The sequence below is a fragment of the Neofelis nebulosa genome, chromosome 1 (assembly GCF_028018385.1).
Source record: "Neofelis nebulosa isolate mNeoNeb1 chromosome 1, mNeoNeb1.pri, whole genome shotgun sequence".
Taxonomy (NCBI): Eukaryota; Metazoa; Chordata; class Mammalia; order Carnivora; family Felidae; genus Neofelis; species Neofelis nebulosa.
Window position 1 is genome coordinate 214,881,873 of NC_080782.1, and position 18,342 is coordinate 214,900,214.

Consider the following 18,342-nt stretch of genomic DNA (forward strand, 5'->3'; position numbering starts at 1 on the left):
GTTGGGCTGAACATCTGTTCCTTTCCTGTCCCTCTTTCCCCATCCGTACATCTCTTTTTCCACATGAACTTTCTATCTCATTATGAAAATAGTAAGTTTATGGTTCAAAATATATGTAGACTAATGGAACACAATAGTAAGCTCAGAAACAGATTGACATGTATTTGGAAACTTGGTATATAGCCACAGGTGCTTTCAGAATCAGAGATGAAAAGATACTGCTGGCACAACTGACAAAAATAAAATGACATTCTTCTCCTGCACACAAATAGATTCCAGGTTGATTAAAGAAAGTATTAAATTTATCTTTAGAGTTTGAGGTAGGAAGCATTTGTTAAGAAACTAAAAAAATTTAAGTATAAGGGTAAAATTGATATATTTGACCATATTAAAAATTAAAGTGTACATATAACAAGGAATAACTGTAAACAAAATGAGACGGTAGACCATAGAATTGGAGAAGGTATTTCCAAACCATATGATGGAATAAGATTTTATAGGGGTGCCTGGGTGGCTCAGTCAGTTGGCCATCTGACTTTGGCTCAGGTCATGATCTCACAGTTTGTGGGTTTGAGCCCTACATTGGGCTCTGTGCTGACAGCTCAGAGCCTGGAGCCTGCTTCGGATTCTGTGTCACCATCTCTCTCTGCCTCTGCTTGTTGTGCTCTCTCTCTCAAAAATAAACATTAAAATAAAAATTAAAAAAAAAAAAGAATTTATAAAGAACTCCACAAAGAATTCACTGAAATAGTTCCTTAATACACATTGAATGTGACATTGAGGCATAAAGAGGAAACCACATTTCCAAGTTTAATTTCCAAGTTTTAATTAAGATACCCTGGAATAAATAACTTTTACCTCCGAGTGTACATTATGTATACAATGGAGGGCCTTATTGCTGGTGTTTGTGAGTGATTTAGAATGAAAGTAAGTTACCCCTGTGCCCTGTGATACTAATGTTTTCCTCATGCAGCCCCAGCGTACCACCTTCCTTAAATGTTAACTAGATTCTGGTTGTGTTTGGGTGTTTGTCAAAACTGCTTATAATTTAGAAGTCACAGAATAGCTTGAATTTTGTTGTGAAATCTTAACTACTTACAAGAATGTCATAGAAACAAAAACACACACACTAAACCTCAATAAGAGAAAGACAAGATGAGAGAAACATGGGCAAAGGATGTGAATAGTTAGCTCACACAAGTGGAAAATGGAATGGCCAAAAAAGATGCTTGCATTAGTAATTAGAGAAACAATAAGATCTCATTTCGTACCATCAAAGTGGCATAAGTATTCGTAGGTATTGGTAAATAATATGTCATATATATCATATATACACATATCTCCTATGTATACATATGGATCACATACAGCAAAACCTTGGATTACGAGTAATTTGTTCTGTGAGTGTTCCACAAGACGAGCAAGCATTTCTAATAAATTTTAACTTGATAAATGAGCAATGTCTTGCAATATGAGTGGTACGTGATGCTGAACATCACATGATCACAACTGAGCCAATGGTTCTTGAAAGTCGCTTTGATAAACAAATGCTTTGGAATACAAGCATGTTTCTGGAATGAACTATACTTACAAACCAAGGTTTTACTGTATACGAAATACATGTCCTGTATATGTAGGATGAGAGAGAGAGAGAACAGATGGTCTATAAGTAGTAGCATTTAATGAAAACTTAAATGTCTGTACATACACACACAGCTCTCGCTCTCCCTCTCAGCTCTCGCTCTCCCCTCAAAGAGAGCGAGAGAGAGAGAGAGCTCTGTGTGTGTATGTACAGACATTTAAGTTTTCATTAAAGGCTACTACTTATAGTCCATCTGTTCTCTCTCTCATCATAAAAATGGCTTTTGCATCTGAACCTGCCTGAGCTCTCCTTTTTCATATTTAGAGTAATGCTAATAATTTATATACCATTTGTAAGGAGAAATGTAAAGTAGCTTTAACAGTTATTAAGCACTGAGCTAAGTATGTTATATACATAATCTCATTTAATCCTATCAGTCCTCTGATATCATTACTCCCATGTTATAGTTAGAAAATATTTAGAGAAGTCAGGTACTGTGCCCATTGGAGATCACCCAGCTAGTCACTCCTTTTGGAGCCAGGATTCTAGCTTAGCAGTCTCTGACACTAAAGCCCATGTTTTAGAATGGTAATAGGAGCAGAAGCTGTAGTGACTAGTGTTTCAGAAATTCACACACCACAGGATCAATAGATTGCGAAGTGGTAGATGTAATGTAGAGGGAAAGAAGTAGCAAGAGTGATGGGTATTAGGAGAAGAAAACTAAAATGAGCAAAATCGTCTTAGTGTTCATGTTCACCTACCACTGACTCATGTGTTTGTCTGACATTTGGCAGCAAGGTGGGTGAGGCTCTGAAGGGGTCATGTAGTAGATAGTGCAGGGGTTCAAACTCTTTGATGCCCTTTGCCCTGCGGCACAGATTTGGAGACGGTAAGAAGTACAGGAGTAGATACAGAAGCAGGCGGTGTCTGTGCAGGAAAGTACCACCTGGAAGCCAAAGCAGAGATCGGAAGGAAAGTGCAATTAAAATGAATATACAGAGGTTCCTGGGTGGCTCAGTCTCTTGAGTGTCCGACTTCGGCTCAGGTCATGATTTCACAGTTTGTGAGTTCGAGCCCTACATCCGCCTCGCTGCTGTCAGCCTCAGGGCAGAGCCCGCTTTGGATCCTCTGTCCTCCTCTCTGCCCCTCCCCCACCTTGTGCTCTCCCCCAAATAATAAATAATTAAAAAAAAATAAAACGAATATACAAAACTTCTTAACTAGATCAAGTCCAGTGATTTTAAAAACCAACCAACACACACACACACACACACACACACACACACACACACATGCACCCAAGTCACAGACAACCAGGATGTGTTTGAAAAGGCACCACAGAATGAAGAAGAAGGGGAATGGTTGTCTGTTTGAGGAGAGGAGTCATCAAACCCCGTGGCTCAGCTGGCTTGTCAGAATTGCCTCTGGTAATTCACTCTTGACAAGCTGTCCTGCTGGATGGAGACCTGGGTCTGCTCAGCCACCCTCGTTCCTGGGCCAGATGGGCCCAGAACGTGTGGTGGATAGCCCAGGGAGTGAGCCAGCAGAGGCAGACTGCTAACCTCAAATAACCAGTTTATGTCTGATTATAAGTGATTCTATCTGATCACTAATAAGTGAGTGAAGTGTGCATATTTTCTTCTGGCAGATTTTTCAGTGTTTTAGAACCTGTGTACAGAGTTGCTGATGCAAGCTGGACAGTTCTAGTTGGTAAAGATTTTGAAATGAAAAATAATGTAGATTTCTTATAAAAATATGTAGTCACCAAAAGATGGAAAATATATACAACCATAAGGAAGAAATAACATACACCCATAATTCCATTCACTGAGAGATAACCAGTTTTTACACTTTTAATGAGAATACTGAAATTGGAACAGGTCACAAAAAATGGGTGTGAAAAAGAACTGAAGACTGAAATTATTTATGAATATGTACCTTTGCCATTTTTCCCTGGGGTCACATAAAATATGTTTGAAATAACTCTTCTAAACTGTGATAAAACTCCTGTGGCCCTCCATTGAAACTAGGTACTTTAGGTCTTACACTCTTCTCAGAATTCTCATTGAACCCAAGTTAACAAATATTCTTTTTATTTATTTTTTATTTTTATTTTTTGAGAGAGAGAGACACACACACAGAGGATGGGTAGGGGAGGGGCAGAGGGAGAGAGAGAATTAAGCAGGCTCCATGCCAAGCTCAGAGTCTGATGCAGAGCTGAATTTCACAACTGCAAGATCATGATCTAAGCCAAAACAGGAGTCTGACACTTAATGGACTGAGCCACCCATGTGCCCCTAAGTTAACAGATATTCTTTACAAATTCCCTTATTTGGCTTTGTCAGCCTAATGCAAATGGGAGGAGTTGGTATGGAACAAGAAGCAGACCCAGGGACACAAAGATAGTGCCAGCTGATAGCCTGAGGTGGAGGGAGGAGACCAGGAAACCAAAGGAGCCCTGGAACTAACAGATTCAGCAGTAACTGGGTGTACATCACAGTGACTGAGTCAGCAAGGAAAGGTTAAGCAGCGGTTGCTTAAAAAGAAAATAAGCAGTGCTTCCTAAGGATTACTGTTAAATATTTTAAATATTTAAATAAATGAATATTTTAAATAAAAGTGTTCAAAAACTTAGTTTCAGCAATCTGGAGTCTTTTCTGGGTAGGGTGTTGAATACCCCAACAGAGCTGGGTAAATAAGACATTATGTAATTTCGCATCAGTAGGAGCCTTTGGAAGAACCTTGAGCTATTTGTCTATTGCTATGTATTGTCATAATGATACTTGTAGCCACAGTTGTAAAAGAGAAAATGAGGTCTTTAGGATCTCTTTTGTTGTTTGTGTCCTATATTTATGAATGCTTCTGTTTCAGGAAGGAACATCTGCTATGGAAAATCTAAATGAGATGCAATGCATGTGGTTTCAGACAGAATGCATTTCAGCTTACCAGCGTTTGGGGAGATATGGGGATGCCTTGAAAAAATGCCATGAAGTAGAAAGGGTAAGTTGTAGAACTTTGACTTTACTTTTCTCCTGTAAGGTGATGAAAAAAGCGGGTTGATTTCTACATGGGATCATCTACCTGTTCTGCTTTGGAAACTTCACTGTGAAAAACATGCTTGGTCTTTAGCTTTTCAAACATTCAGAAGTTGTGAATAAGTGATTGCTTTGTTTTGATCTTCAAATGGTTATGATTGAGACAGGTCTGCGTAATTTGGTCTGAGGGAAGAAGGAAAAGATGAATTTATCAAGCCATTACTGTTATTGTTAACATATATTCAAAATTTGTTTTTCCTAATCCGGCCATTATTTGATCTCCTCACTAGCCCAGAAGGACACACAAGCTGATGGCCACCTCTTTCCCCTTTACATCAGGATCTGCTCTGGAGCCAGCCTCTCTCCAGTTTGTCTTCCCAGGATACTTGTTCTCATGTCCGATACTTTGTACAGCAATCTGTGGCTGGTTTGCAGGCTTATTTTATTACTTGCTTTTAGGATTATGTGTGATGTGTCCTAGTGAGGGGACTTTTCTTTTCCTTTGTGTGAATTTTGTTTTCCTGTTCTTTGTCATCTCTGAAGCACTCTCCTTCCAAATGGACAACAGGAGGAAAAGAGCCACAAAAGCACCCCTGAGGCAGTCCTCAGCAGCCCTCAGTTGTGGGGTCAATCGGCAGCACTGTTCCCATGCTGACGCAGTATAAAACCACAGGCGTCGTAGTCAGGTGAGCCTGATGTCTGCACTCTAGCAGTCACTTTGGCCTTTTTCCCCATGTGAAACTTCCAAGGTTACCCAAAAGAAAGCCTAAATCTTAGGGGGTGGCTTTTGCTGGGAACTGGAACTAGGATTATACCTGATCCCTTTTGGAAATAACCTAGTTTTTTGTTTTTGTTTGGTTTCTTTGCTTTTTTCTTTTTGAGCCTGGGCTTGCTGGCTATATCTCTGGGGGAAAATCCGTATCTTCTCCTTGAAAAATATAAAGCCCTCAGATGATACGCGAAATACTTAGGCAATATCCAAGCATTCTAATTTAAACCCGGCTCTTATTTCTGTGATAAAACCATAGATCACCAGTTTGTTTGAACATTCCTTAGATGACCAGCACTTTAAAAGCATTCTTGTTACTAAGGAAAGATACATGCTTATTACCCAGGACATTCTCAGGGAGCAATAGATTGTTTCCTGAATGAAGAAGCTACTAGGCACTTATGGATCAGTAATTCCAGCAAGGGCATGGCTAGATATTTACCAGATTTTCTGTGAAAGTGAAATTTGCACATCCTTAGGGTCATTATAACTATGAGTGTCTCCAGCTTCAGCCCCACCCCTCCTAATATTCATGACTATCAATAGTTCTCTTGGTGGTATTTCTTGAGGATTGTTAGAATATGATTAATAGCTCTTCCATTACTAAGTTTCACTTAGATTATGCTCTCCCTTAAATTTTTAGTGACTTTTGTCTGAGTGACATGAAATAAAAGTCTGTAATGTCAGATAAACTGTGTCTCTTGTTCAAGAAATAGGATTTGACTGGTAGAAAGCATTTTTGAACAAAAAAAAATAGAAAACCATTGGCTATCAGAGATTAAAATAGGCAGAAATTGTCACCCTCTGGTCATGTTATATAATCATTTCTAGAAACTTTACTGTTTCTGTTTTGGATTTGTTAGTGCTTGAGGACAGAAAGAACCAGACACAGATAAGTGAGGGAAGAGCCTATTCTTATGCCATTTGTGAGCTAGTCTTTTATAGTGAGTTATTCATAGTAAAAGTAAGACTTAACTCTTCTAGTGTATGTAGAAATGTGAGTGCTTAGTATAAATAAGGTGATTAAATATTTGCCGATTGATTAATACTAAATTAGTAATGCTATTAATTTCATTTCTAATAAAATTAACATAATCCGAAAGAATTCTTAATGATATAATTTGTTAGGATTTAAGAGTAATTACAGAATTCAATGATTTATTATGATAAATATCTTCATGACCTACTTTTGTGCCTGGATTTTAAATATTTTAGTAAAGAAATGATGACCTTTCAAAAGTAAAACTTTGCAGTTAACCTTCACCTTCAGTGAATACGGATGTAAGTTCAAATAAGGTCTAGGCCTTTCTTCTGCCTTCAAGAACTTACTCAAGAATTCTCCCCTTGAAGGCAGTTTCAGCCATGACATGTATTGCTGTAAGCTTTTAGTTAATTGCATTTGTAATGTTAGAATTCTAGAATGGCCCAGGATAGTATTTTTTTTGCTTTCATCTTGCAGCCCTCATAGGATTTTAGGATTATATGTAAAGGTTATGAAGTCCAGCCTAATCTGATGTTTAGAACTTGAGGTTTATTAAAAATAAAACAAAACAACCATCTTTAAAGATACTAGATATAAACATGTGTTCATAATAATTTTATATTTCAAGGCTTTTTTCTTTTCTTTTTTCCCAGGGATTAGTTTCTCATTTTAGTATGCTGATTTATGTCTGAAATGGATCAGTAATACTTATTTCTAAAACTTTATGATAAGATCTAGGATTTCTGATAGATCAGAACCATAGGCAGTTCATAACTTTATCTTCTAGCATATCTTAACCTTTATCTAGTTGATGTGTGCTTTATAATAACAGATTTTCTATAATGGGGGTAGAGTTGCTTACTTACCCTAGTTCATCTAATTATTATTATTTTTCAAATCAGAGGTTTTTGTTGCCTTTCTGTATATGACCTTTTGCTGGGCTCTTCCAGGGTTGCCGAGAAGTAAGGGGGTGGGGGAATCTGGGTAAGAAGAGAGGGACTAATACGGAATTCCTAAAGGAAACCGTGCTCTTAGGCCACGAATAGCATTTCTTTATTCTCTACTGACTCGTCTTATTTTGATTCAAGCCTAATTTTGACAAATTAAGCAATTCCTGCCCCTCCCCCAAAGAACTAGTAATTTATGATGAGGGGAAAATGGAGTTAAGAGTGTGAGCTGTCTATTAAAATTTGGTTACCTGGTTTCTGCAGGAAGCTGATAAGTGACCGTATTATGCTGGAGTATGGGGAAGCTAACTTCACCTGTTTGTGTCATCTAGCTTATTTTTATGTTTTATCAATCTAGAGACTTAAAAATCACCCCAAGATAGTGTAAGGGAGATCTTTGTGGGGATGGAATAGTTCTGTGTCTTGATTGTAGTGGTGGTTACATGAATCTACACATGTGATAAAATCGCATTAGAACTATATACCCACATTGTATCAATGTCAGGTTTTTGATTTTGTTCTCACACTATAATTATGGAGGATATAACTCTTAGGAGGAAATTGAGAGACCAGTGTATGGGGTATCTCTGCACTACCTTTGTAACTTCTTATGTATCTATAGTTGAAAATAAAAAATTAAAAAAAAAAAAAGAAAGTCAAGCTAAGATTATTTAGTTGTTTCTTAAAAGGATTCTACAATATAGCGTTTCTTCCCAAAGCAAAATTATTTTGTTAGTATCCTACTTTTTCTAATTAACTCTGGCCATATCCTGTCCACAACTATGAGCTTACTATAGAGTGATCAACATCCAGGTTTGCCCGGGGCAAAGCGTATTCTTAAGACACTGGACTTTCCTTGGAAAAACTGAGAAAGCCCCAGGCTAGCCAGGATAAGTTGGTTACCCTATATATGGAAGACTAACTGGAGAGAGGCAGCCTGTGGGCTGTTACTGATAAAGAGGCGGCTTAAATGTTTGTGGTTCTCTACTGCTCCCTCTAAGACTTGACCTAGAATATACGTCTACTAAAGCTGCTAGAGTATCTCTTAAAACTTGTGTCTGCCTTTTACACATAAATGTTTCTTAACTTAAAAAAAGGTCCTGTAATCTCTTAGATGTTATCATCTCATTATGTATTCCTTGATGTGGGCACTGCCATTTTTCCTCAGTTGTATTGAATTTTAAGATTTGGTGCTAGACATAACTTGATTTATATTAACCACGAACAGCTTTATGAAACCTGTAATCCTTTGATAAAAAAACAAGTTTATGTTGATACTTATGAATTGATTTGTCTTATTGATGGGAGGAGTGCAATTTTCAAATATAACACATTAAAGCATGATTCTTGAAGTTATAAACTAATGTTGAATGTTTATTTTTTCCCATTTTTTCCCCTCCACACTGTGTGCTTTTATACTTCTTACCTTAGAATACTTCCCTTAAAGTCTCAGGTACTTAATGTCATTCTGTGTGTAGTGTATTTCTAATTACCAACACAAATAAAATTATGAAATGATGTGGACAGTTGCTAATGTGTCTTCTGCACAGTGAGTTAGTACTTAGGCCCCCAGGACAGAGGGGAGATGAAGTAGCAGAAGAGCTTAGTTTGTATTCATGTATTGAATCATTCATTTTTGTGTATATTTTTGGAGAAGCTAAAATAGGGGAATAGAAAGAAGATGGAGGCAGAGAGGCATATAGGAAAGAAAACAAAAGTATCAGTTGTTTTGAATTGTTAATCATCTCCTTGCCATGTAAGGAATTGGTTCTTTAACTTTTCGGGCCATGAACCCTTTGGGAATTGGATGAAAGCCTTGAACTCTCTGCTTAGGACAATGTTATTATGCTTATTTTATACATAGACTCTAGTTTAGGAACCATTGCTAAAATGGAATGTTGGTAGAATAATGGGAGTTTATTAAATGAGAAAAAGCTAGAATGCTCTGTGTTCAATGAAATTTTTAAACTATCTTATTTGATCACTTAACAACCTTATGAAATTGGCTATGTGGATTTCTTTATTCCTACCTAATTTAAATAATTGAAGCTGTAGGAAATTAAGAGGTCACATGCGTGATAAGCATTTTCTCTCTTGAGTTAGCAAAAACTGTGCTTATTGAATGTTAGGCCTGTGCCATGTAGTAGGGATAGAGATGACAGGGCTTGTCCTCAAAGTTGAGTAGAACAGTCTGATTTGTAAACATTTAATGTGAACCTGTGTATATTTGACCTTCATTCAGAGCTCCATTTAACTCTGCCTTGCTCATTTTGGGGGAATATGGAGGAGAAATATTTCACTAAAACAAAATTATCAATATGTACTGATTTCAAGGTTAAAAAAAATCTGATTATCTGACTTATTACACAGAAATTGAGTGTCGTCACAAAAAGTGATACAGGGAATGGCCAAGTAACAGAAACTTAAGTTGAATGCAAAGAATAATTTGATGTTTTTTGTAGTGTTGAACAGTGGAGAGGGGCAACTAAGTGAAATTGTGACTGTTAACATTGTATTTGGGGTTTTTTATGATTTTTCTTTCAAAAAATAGACATTACTAACATATATATATAAGGGATAATTTTGTGTTTTTTTTGAAGCATTTTTTTGAGATAACCGATGATCAATTTGACTTCCATACATACTGCATGAGAAAGATGACCCTTCGTGCCTATGTTGACCTTTTGAGATTAGAAGATATACTCAGAAGACATGCCTTCTATTTCAAGGCTGCTAGATCAGCGATTGAAATATACTTGAAATTGTATGATAACCCCTTAACCAGTGAGAGCAAACAGCAAGAAATAAATTCAGGTAACTGAAAAGGAACTTGATGTAAAAGGATGGAAAAGAACACAAAATTTCAGAATGTCCTTAGCATAACAATACATACAAAAGCATTTTGTCAAATGTATGTGAAGACGGCATCAGGTAGCCTGTGTGCTCCCAAAACAGTGCAGGGGATAGGGGGAGCTTAGAAAAAGTCAGCAGGATCGTGCTCTGTAGCTAATAATTCTAAATAGCCCTAATTGGATGACTTGTGATCATTTTTATTTTTATTTTATTTTTTTATGTTTTTTAAATTTTTTAAGATTTTATTTTTTTTTAAGTAATGTCTACTTCCAACATAGGGCTTGAACTCACAGCCCTGAGATCAAGAGTCGCACGCTCCATTGACTGAGCCAGCCAGGTGCCCTGCAATCATTTTTATTTTTATCTTCAGTAAGGCCAATTAAGGAAAAATAGAAATGTCTGTGGACTGGGTTCTTTTTCTCTCTTTTTTTCAATTGTAAGTGAAAATAGCTTTGAGCCCCTTTGGGAAAAATACATGTTCTTACAGTTTCTAGTGCCTAGTTAATTGAAAATAATACTGTCAATGAGGATATCTGTCCAGCTTTTTATTCGCTAGAATGTTAGTATCTACAGATATTTGAGAGATAGTAATGTGGAGGCAAATTTCGGATCAGATCACAATTCTGTGTGTATGCATTGTCTCACTTGTCCTTGATATATTCCAAGAGGATAGCTGGTGTCATCACCCCCACTGTGCGCAGATTGGGATTGAGACTCAGTGAGATGAAGTGATTTACCTAAATAAAGTCATGTTATCATGTTGGGAGGCAGAACTAGGCCATAATTGGTTAATTTTATTTTATTATTATTTATTTTTATTTATTTTTTTTAGAATCGGTTCATTTTAGTCAATGCAGTGTTTACCAGTTGCCTTTTGTGTGTCAGGTGTGTGATAGGTGGTGGCACTTCCTAAAAACCTCCATATCATTGCCTCTTCCCCCTTTTCCCTTGTAAAAGCTGTACTAAAAATTGCAGAAGAATGTGAGGAACATGGAAACACTGACTCAGAATTTGTATTCATTTGGATATTTGTAGAAAACTTGTCAGCCAAAGAGTTGAAGAAAATGCTTAGCAAGCAGAGAAGAGCTCAGAAAAAGGCTAAACTGGAAGAAGAGAGAAAGCATGCGGAAAGGGAACGTCAACAAAAAAATCAAAAGAAAAAAAGAGATGAAGAAGAAGAAGAAGGCAGTGGTCTCAAAGAAGAACTTATACCTGAAAAATTAGAAAGGGTGAGATAAATTTACTGTCTTTATTTGGTAGAATTTATGTTACTTGGTTCTGTTTTGGTCACGAATGTGTTTTAATTACATCTGTAGATCAGAAGCCGTTTGTAATATTTCAAGGTCATGATACTAGTCAGTTAGTTTTGAGTGATAATACGCAAATTTTGGTTAATGCAGATTATACGCAGAATTGTAGTTGTGGTAGGCAGCATAATGTCCCTTTAAATCTCTTCACATCCTAATCCCTGGAATTTGGGAATATGTTCCATTACATGGCAAAGGGGAATAAAGGTGGCAGATGGGATTTATGATTGTAATTAGCTGGCCTTCAAATAAGGACGTTAGCTTGGATTGTCTGGGGAGCCGAATGTAATCACAGTGGATCTTTAGAGTAGAGGGAGACAGGAGAGGGATGGAGTCCTGTAAGGAGAACTCAGCCTGTTACTGGTTTTGAAGAGGGAATGAGGGAGCCACAAATGGAGATTGTGGGCAGCTTTGAGGAGCTGAAAGGGCCTTGAAACATACTCTCCCTTCGAACCTCCAAAAGGGAGGTGGTCCTGCTGGCACCTTGATTTTTAAGCCCAGCCAGACCCATGTTGGACTTCTGACCTACAGACCTGCAAGATAATGAATAGGTGTTGTTTTATGAACACTAACTTGTTGGTAATGTGTTACAGCAGCAATATAATTATTACATCTGGAAACATTTTATATATATTGATATGTTTTAGCTACAAAGAGAAAGCACTTCGTGGCTGGGATTTTCTCAAAGTGTTGGTAGTTATTTAGGGACCAGGTTTAGGGAAATATTTAGTTTTCAGGTTTATTCACTATAGAATCTAGTGTATTTCAAATTTGTCATTTTTCCAATCACACGATACAGTTATATTTGCCTCTTTACTATAGATGTTTGAAGAATAAGGGGCTATCAGTATTTGGTGTCCCATCTCCTTAAGCCTATGGAATAATTTCCTGTATTTTTTTGGATTTTTATGAAATTATAATGATTTTATAATCAGAAGAAACAATAAAGCCATATCCATTTTGAAATTACTATTTTGAATTTGTTTACAGATGATAGTTTTAAAATGTTTTCTTGCTTATTTCGTCATATAAAGAGAATGGTAAATTACTTTAGAGACATATTAATATGAGATTTTGGGGGAAACTGACTTGTGTAGCTGTTTTTAAATGTAATAATTTTCCTTTCTGTTTCAAAATAGATAGAAAATCCATTAGAAGAAGCTATCAAGTTCCTTATACCTCTTAAGAACCTTGTTGCTGATAACATTGACACTCATCTATTAGCATTTGAAATATATTTTAGAAAAGGTAATAGTTTGAATTCAGTTGTTAATCCTTACTTATATTGGTGACTATATTCAGCATAATCTTTATCAAGTTAGATTGATTTTTGTTTCTTAAAGATCCATTTCAGCCTTCTACAAAAGGCTCCCAATCCCTTTTTCCTTTGCTACTCAAAACTTTTTGGGGTAACTAGTTAGAAAATTATGTTCAAATCCCTTTTAAGAAGAGTTTGAACAGTCATACAAATTGTTTACCTGAAGCAGTTCTACATGATTTCAAACTTTTCTTTAGAAAATAAAAGTTGTCTTTGATAACCAAAGTCAGCTTTGAATTTTAACTTATGAATGTTATAGGAAAGGTAACATTTTGTTACTGGAATTTAAGTGAGGCTAAAATAAAGTGACTAAAATAACATACATAAATATTTGATGCTTTTACCTTTCCATGTTTTTCTGACACAGGGAAGTTTCTGTTAATGCTGCAGTCTGTCAAACGAGCTTTTGCCATCAACAGTAATAACCCATGGTTACATGAATGCTTAATTAAATTTTCTAAATCTGGTAAGTATGAAAAAAGGTAATATTTATGTAAAAGCAAGTATGACAGTTCAGAGGCCTCTCATTAAGCTGGATATTAAAGAGATTTACATTAATGTAAAGCAAGGAAAGGATAATATTTATGGTGTGTTTATAAATTAAACATGGTAGCAAAGATATGTTAGAAATTAGTGCATTTTTAAGCTAGAATATATTTAGTATTCCAAAGGAGCAATATTTTTACTGTGTGAAATGTATCAAGCTTAATAACAAATATAAATGTATTTCCATTGATTTTGTTTCAAAGGATTAAAAATTTTTTTAATTCCAAATGTTTTGTTTTTATAGTGTCTAATCATAGTAATCTTCCAGACATTGTGAGTAAAGTTCTATCTCAAGAAATGCAGAAAATATTTGTCAACAAGGATTTGGAAAGTTTTAATGAGGATTTTCTCAGACACAATGCTACCTCTCTTCAGCATCTGCTTTCAGGTTGGTATTGGACTCCCAGGGGTAAAACAGTTCTGGAAAGGGTTAGAATGTGGTGAAAATAAACGTTTGGAAAGATGTTCAACCTCACAAGTTATCCTAGAAGTAGAAATGAATGCAATACCATTTTTGATCTTTCCAGTTAAGGAAGGTCTGTTTGTTTGGAAAAAGGAGACAGAAGTACGGTAAAGATGTGGTGGGTAAGCACTCCTGTATCTCGCTGCTGTGAATGTAAACTGGCCTGGCCATTTAGGAAAGCAACCTGTCCTCTTATGAGGAGGGTCACATTATCTGTGATTTTCGCTGTCATCATACTTTTGTAAATAATTTTAAAGAATTAATCCAAAGCAGAGATAGAGCTTTAAGCGCAAAGACGTTAACTGAAATGCTCTAAGTGTGGGGAAAAGAATGGAAACAAAGCTGATGTATGTCTGATAGTAGGGGAAATAGTAGCAGGTTTGTAGTGGAATGGAAAACCCAGCAGTCCTGTAAAGGGATGTTAATTTGGATGATTTGTAATAATGGGGGTAAATAATTTCATAACACGTACACGGAAGTAACATACAATATAATTTCAACTGTAAAAAAAAATACATGGGATAAAGGCTGAAAAGAAATACATATGAAAGCTTTAATGGTTGCCTTCGTGTGTTGTGGTTATGAGTGATTTATTTTTTCTTGTGTTTTTATTACTTGCCATATTTTATATTTTGAGGATTTACTTATATCCTGCCTGTACAGAAGGATTTTAGGGAGTTTATTCAGTTTCATAAAATGACAGAATGGCTTGGATGGACAAGATGGTAAATTGGACAAAAGATTGTGGACGAGGAATTGGAGACAAAATGAAGTACATAATATAGTTAACTAAGCTCCTACGTTAAGCATATACTTAAATATTTTAATTTAAGCTTTCTTGTTCTAAAGGGAAACTTCTTGATTCTGATATCTATGGGAAAAAAAGTTAATTCCTGTGAAAAACTGCAACTTCTTGGTACAAAGGGAAATAAGAACTTCTCCTCAAGAACACAGGATAATGGACGAAAACATTTTTTTATTGTTTTTAGGGAAATACCTTCCCAAATATTATGTGAAATTCTAAGGAAAAGTTAAATGTTGCCACATAAAAGTTAAAACACCATAAAAAAAAGTCAAAAGACCAGGCTGGCGCTCAGTGGGTAGAGCATGCGACTCTTGATTTTGGGGTTGTGAGTTCTTAGCCCCATGTTGGGGTTAGAGGTTACTTAATAAATAAAAAAGAAAGAAAGAAAGTCAAAAGGCCAATTGGAAAAAAAATATTTACAGATATGTAACTAATAGAAGGCTAATAATATATGTAGAGTTTGTATAGATTAGCAATAAAAAATATAAATTGATTAAAGGCCAGTAGAAAAATGAGCATAGAACATGGACCAGGAGATACCATCATGGAGAAAGAGGTTATTAATTGAATGAATACTGGTTGCCTCCATTCTGAAAGGGAAGGAACACGTCTCTCTTGGTCACTTGTGTACCCAGTGCCCAGCAAAGGGTCTTATTTAGAGACACCATACATTGTGGTGTTTCTGACCAGAAGTATCCCCTTTCCCCCCTCCCTGGCCTTGACCCCTCTGCCTGTACCTCCTCATCCCAGTCCTGACACACTGGTTGGCACTGTCTGATGTGCTGTCCTGGGAGCCCCTGAGGGCAAGGCTTGGAGCTGTCTTGGTCACTAACGTGTCTCCTACATTGTCCAGTATAGAGCCAGGCGTAGTAGCTTAGTGAATGGTGAATGAATGAGCCAGCTTGCTGTGAGCCTGCATCACTACCCAAACTGGTCATTATCCCATTACCCTAGCTGGAACTAATGGTGAAATTAAGAGCTTTGAGCCCATATACCCCAGGTGTGAAACAAAAATCTCCAAAATTTACAGGAGAGATGTAAACTGAATATTACTGAAAAATAGCTTTAAAAATATGTTCTTTGTGAATATGCAAGCATTTTCTGGAAGATGTAGAAAGAACACAAATGCATGGAGGTTAAATAAAATGGTAATAAACAATGAATGGGTCAACCAAGAAATCAAAGAGGAAATAAAAAAAATACATGGAAAAAAATGAAAATGAAAACACATGGTGCAAAATTTTGGGGATGCAGCAAAAGCTGTTCTAAGAGAGAAGTTGATAGCAACACAGAGCAACATCAAGAAGCAAGAAGACTGTCCAGTAAACAACCTAATCTTAACACGTAAAGGAGACAGAAGAAGAGCAAACAAAGCACGAAGCTAGTAGAAGAAAATAATAAAGATAGAGCAGAAATAAATGAAATAGAAGCTGAAAACCAATAGAACAGATCAATGACACCAGGAGCTGGTTCTTTGAAGAGATCAACAAAATTGATAAACCTTTAGCCAGACTCAAAAAAAAAAAAAAAAAAAAGGGAAAAAGGACTCAAAATCAGAAGTGAAAGAGGAGAAGTAACAACCGAGTCCATAGAAATAAAAAGGACTGTAAGAGAATACTATGAAAAGGCACATGCCAACCAACTGGACAACCTACAAGAAATGGACAAATTCCTAGAAATGTATAACCTCCTAATACTGAATGCAGAAAAAACAGAAAATTTGAACAAACTAATTACCCAGTAATGATACTGAATCAGTAATCAAAAAATTCCCAACAAACAAAAGTCCAGGACCAGGCGACTTCAAACATTTAAAGAGGAGTTAATACCTATTCTTCTCAAACTATTCCCAAAAACAGAAGAGGAAGAAAAACTTCCAGATTATTCTATGAGGCCAGCATTACCCTATACTAAAACCAGATAAAGACAAAAAACAAAAAACTACAGGCCAGTATCCCTGATGAACATACTTGTAACAGTCCTCAACAAAATATTAGCAAACCATGTCCAACAATACATTAAAAATTCATTCACCATGATCAAGTGGGATTTCTTCCTGGCTTGCAAGGATGGTTCACTATTTGTAAATCAGTCTGTGTGATACATCACATCAGTAACAGAGAAAGGATAAAAACCATATGATCATTTCAGTAGATGCAGAAAAATTACATAGGAATAAGGATTTTTAAAAAAGCTTTAAAAAATACTTATTTCCTTTGTGAACATGCAACAATTTTCCTTTTGTCCCTCCACCACACTTCTCTGTGACAGTAATTTGTTCCTTAGATGTATTATTTTAGCGTATCATCTTAAAAAAATTATTTTAGCTGAAATGTCGATTGATACTACAGGGCAGCCCATATTTATATTTCCAGTTATAGTGTTTCTTTGGGGAAGGATCGGTTGTTAAATCTGGTCTCCTGGTAAATGTTTAACAACCATCTCTTTGTGACAGAAGCCCTGCTTTGTAGTGTTTTGCCATTTACAAGCACTCCCATTGTGGTGCCAGGCTGTCAAGAGGATGTCGTTAAATTGGGAGTTGGGAAGAGACACTGTACCTGGCTCACCAGTTTTGGTAGGAGGCAGCTCCAACTCACTGCTGACTTTAAGTCATTGGAACCAGATTTTAAGCCACTGGTTAATGTCAATCAAATCAGTTGTAAGATATAGGAGTTTGCTCATTTTGTAGTGTCTTGGTATTTCAGGTGCTAAAATGATGTATTTTCTGGACAAGTCAAGGCAAGAAAAAGCAATTGCTATTGCCACTAGACTGGATGAAACTATAAAAGATAAAAATGTAAAGGTAAGATTTTTCAGAATAAGTTTTACAAATTGATGGATACTGAGTGATCTGGCAAAATGTGTGTCTTTACAACCTAATTCTTAAGTGGGCCTTCAGAGTTGGGTCTGGATCTGAGTCACATTAGGCAAGTTTCCATTTCTTAGCTTCCTTTTCCTCATACGATGAGGGTGAAAATACAGGCATACCTGGGAGATACTGTGGGTTCTGCTCCAGACCACTGCAAATAAAGTGAATATCACACTAAAGTGAGTCAAATCAACGTTTTGGTTTTCCAGTGCCTATAAAAGTTCTGTTCGTACTATACCGTAGTCTGTTAAGTATGCAAAAGTGTTATGTCTAAAAAACAATGTGCATACCTTAATTAAAAAAATAGTTTATTATGGTGCTCCTGGCTGGCTTAGTCAGTGAGGGTGTGACTCTTGATGTCAGGGTCATGAATTCAAGCCCCATGTTGGGTGTGGAGCCTACTTAATTTAAAAAAAGAAACCTGTTACTAAAAAATACTAACCATCATCTGAGCTTTCAGCGAGTCGTAATCACTGATCACAGATCATCATAACAAATATAATAATAATGAATAAGCTTGAAATATTTGCAAGAATTACCAAAATGTGACATAGAGACACAAAGTGAGCAAATGCTGTTGGAAAAATGGTACTGATAGACTTGCTCAGTGTAGGGTTGCTACACAGTATCTGCAAAGCACAGCAGAGCGGGCACAATAACACGAGGTGTGTCTGTACTCCTGACCTCATGTACTTGGTTTAAGGGTTAATTGAAATGATAAACTATGAAGGGCTTGGCACCTGCCTGGCACACAGTAAACACTCAGTACATGGGAACTATTGATTGTTGTTAATAAAGGATATTTCCAGTTTAGTGATTAGGTTCAGAGATTCACTTTTTCAAGTATTAGAAGCATATGGCTTTTT

The 18,342-nt window shown here is 36.4% G+C and overlaps 1 protein-coding gene across 11 annotated transcripts in view; it reads left to right on the top strand.

Annotated features, from left to right (window-relative positions):
* NAA16 (N-alpha-acetyltransferase 16, NatA auxiliary subunit) overlaps positions 1-18,342 on the top strand; it is a 61,155-nt gene that overhangs the window by 41,208 nt on the left and 1,605 nt on the right. For 9 of the 11 annotated variants that reach the window (XM_058683925.1, XM_058683902.1, XM_058683916.1 and 6 more), the window contains 8 exons: positions 4,454-4,582; positions 9,916-10,129; positions 11,204-11,397; positions 12,615-12,723; positions 13,161-13,259; positions 13,584-13,727; positions 17,063-17,182; positions 17,313-17,410. In XM_058683925.1, coding sequence (XP_058539908.1) covers positions 4,454-4,582; positions 9,916-10,129; positions 11,204-11,397; positions 12,615-12,723; positions 13,161-13,259; positions 13,584-13,727; positions 17,063-17,182; positions 17,313-17,410 — 1,107 coding nt within the window. The remainder of the gene's footprint in view (positions 1-4,453; positions 4,583-9,915; positions 10,130-11,203; positions 11,398-12,614; positions 12,724-13,160; positions 13,260-13,583; positions 13,728-17,062; positions 17,183-17,312; positions 17,411-18,342) is intronic. The other 2 variants (XM_058683931.1, XM_058683948.1) reach the window with 1 other exon arrangement.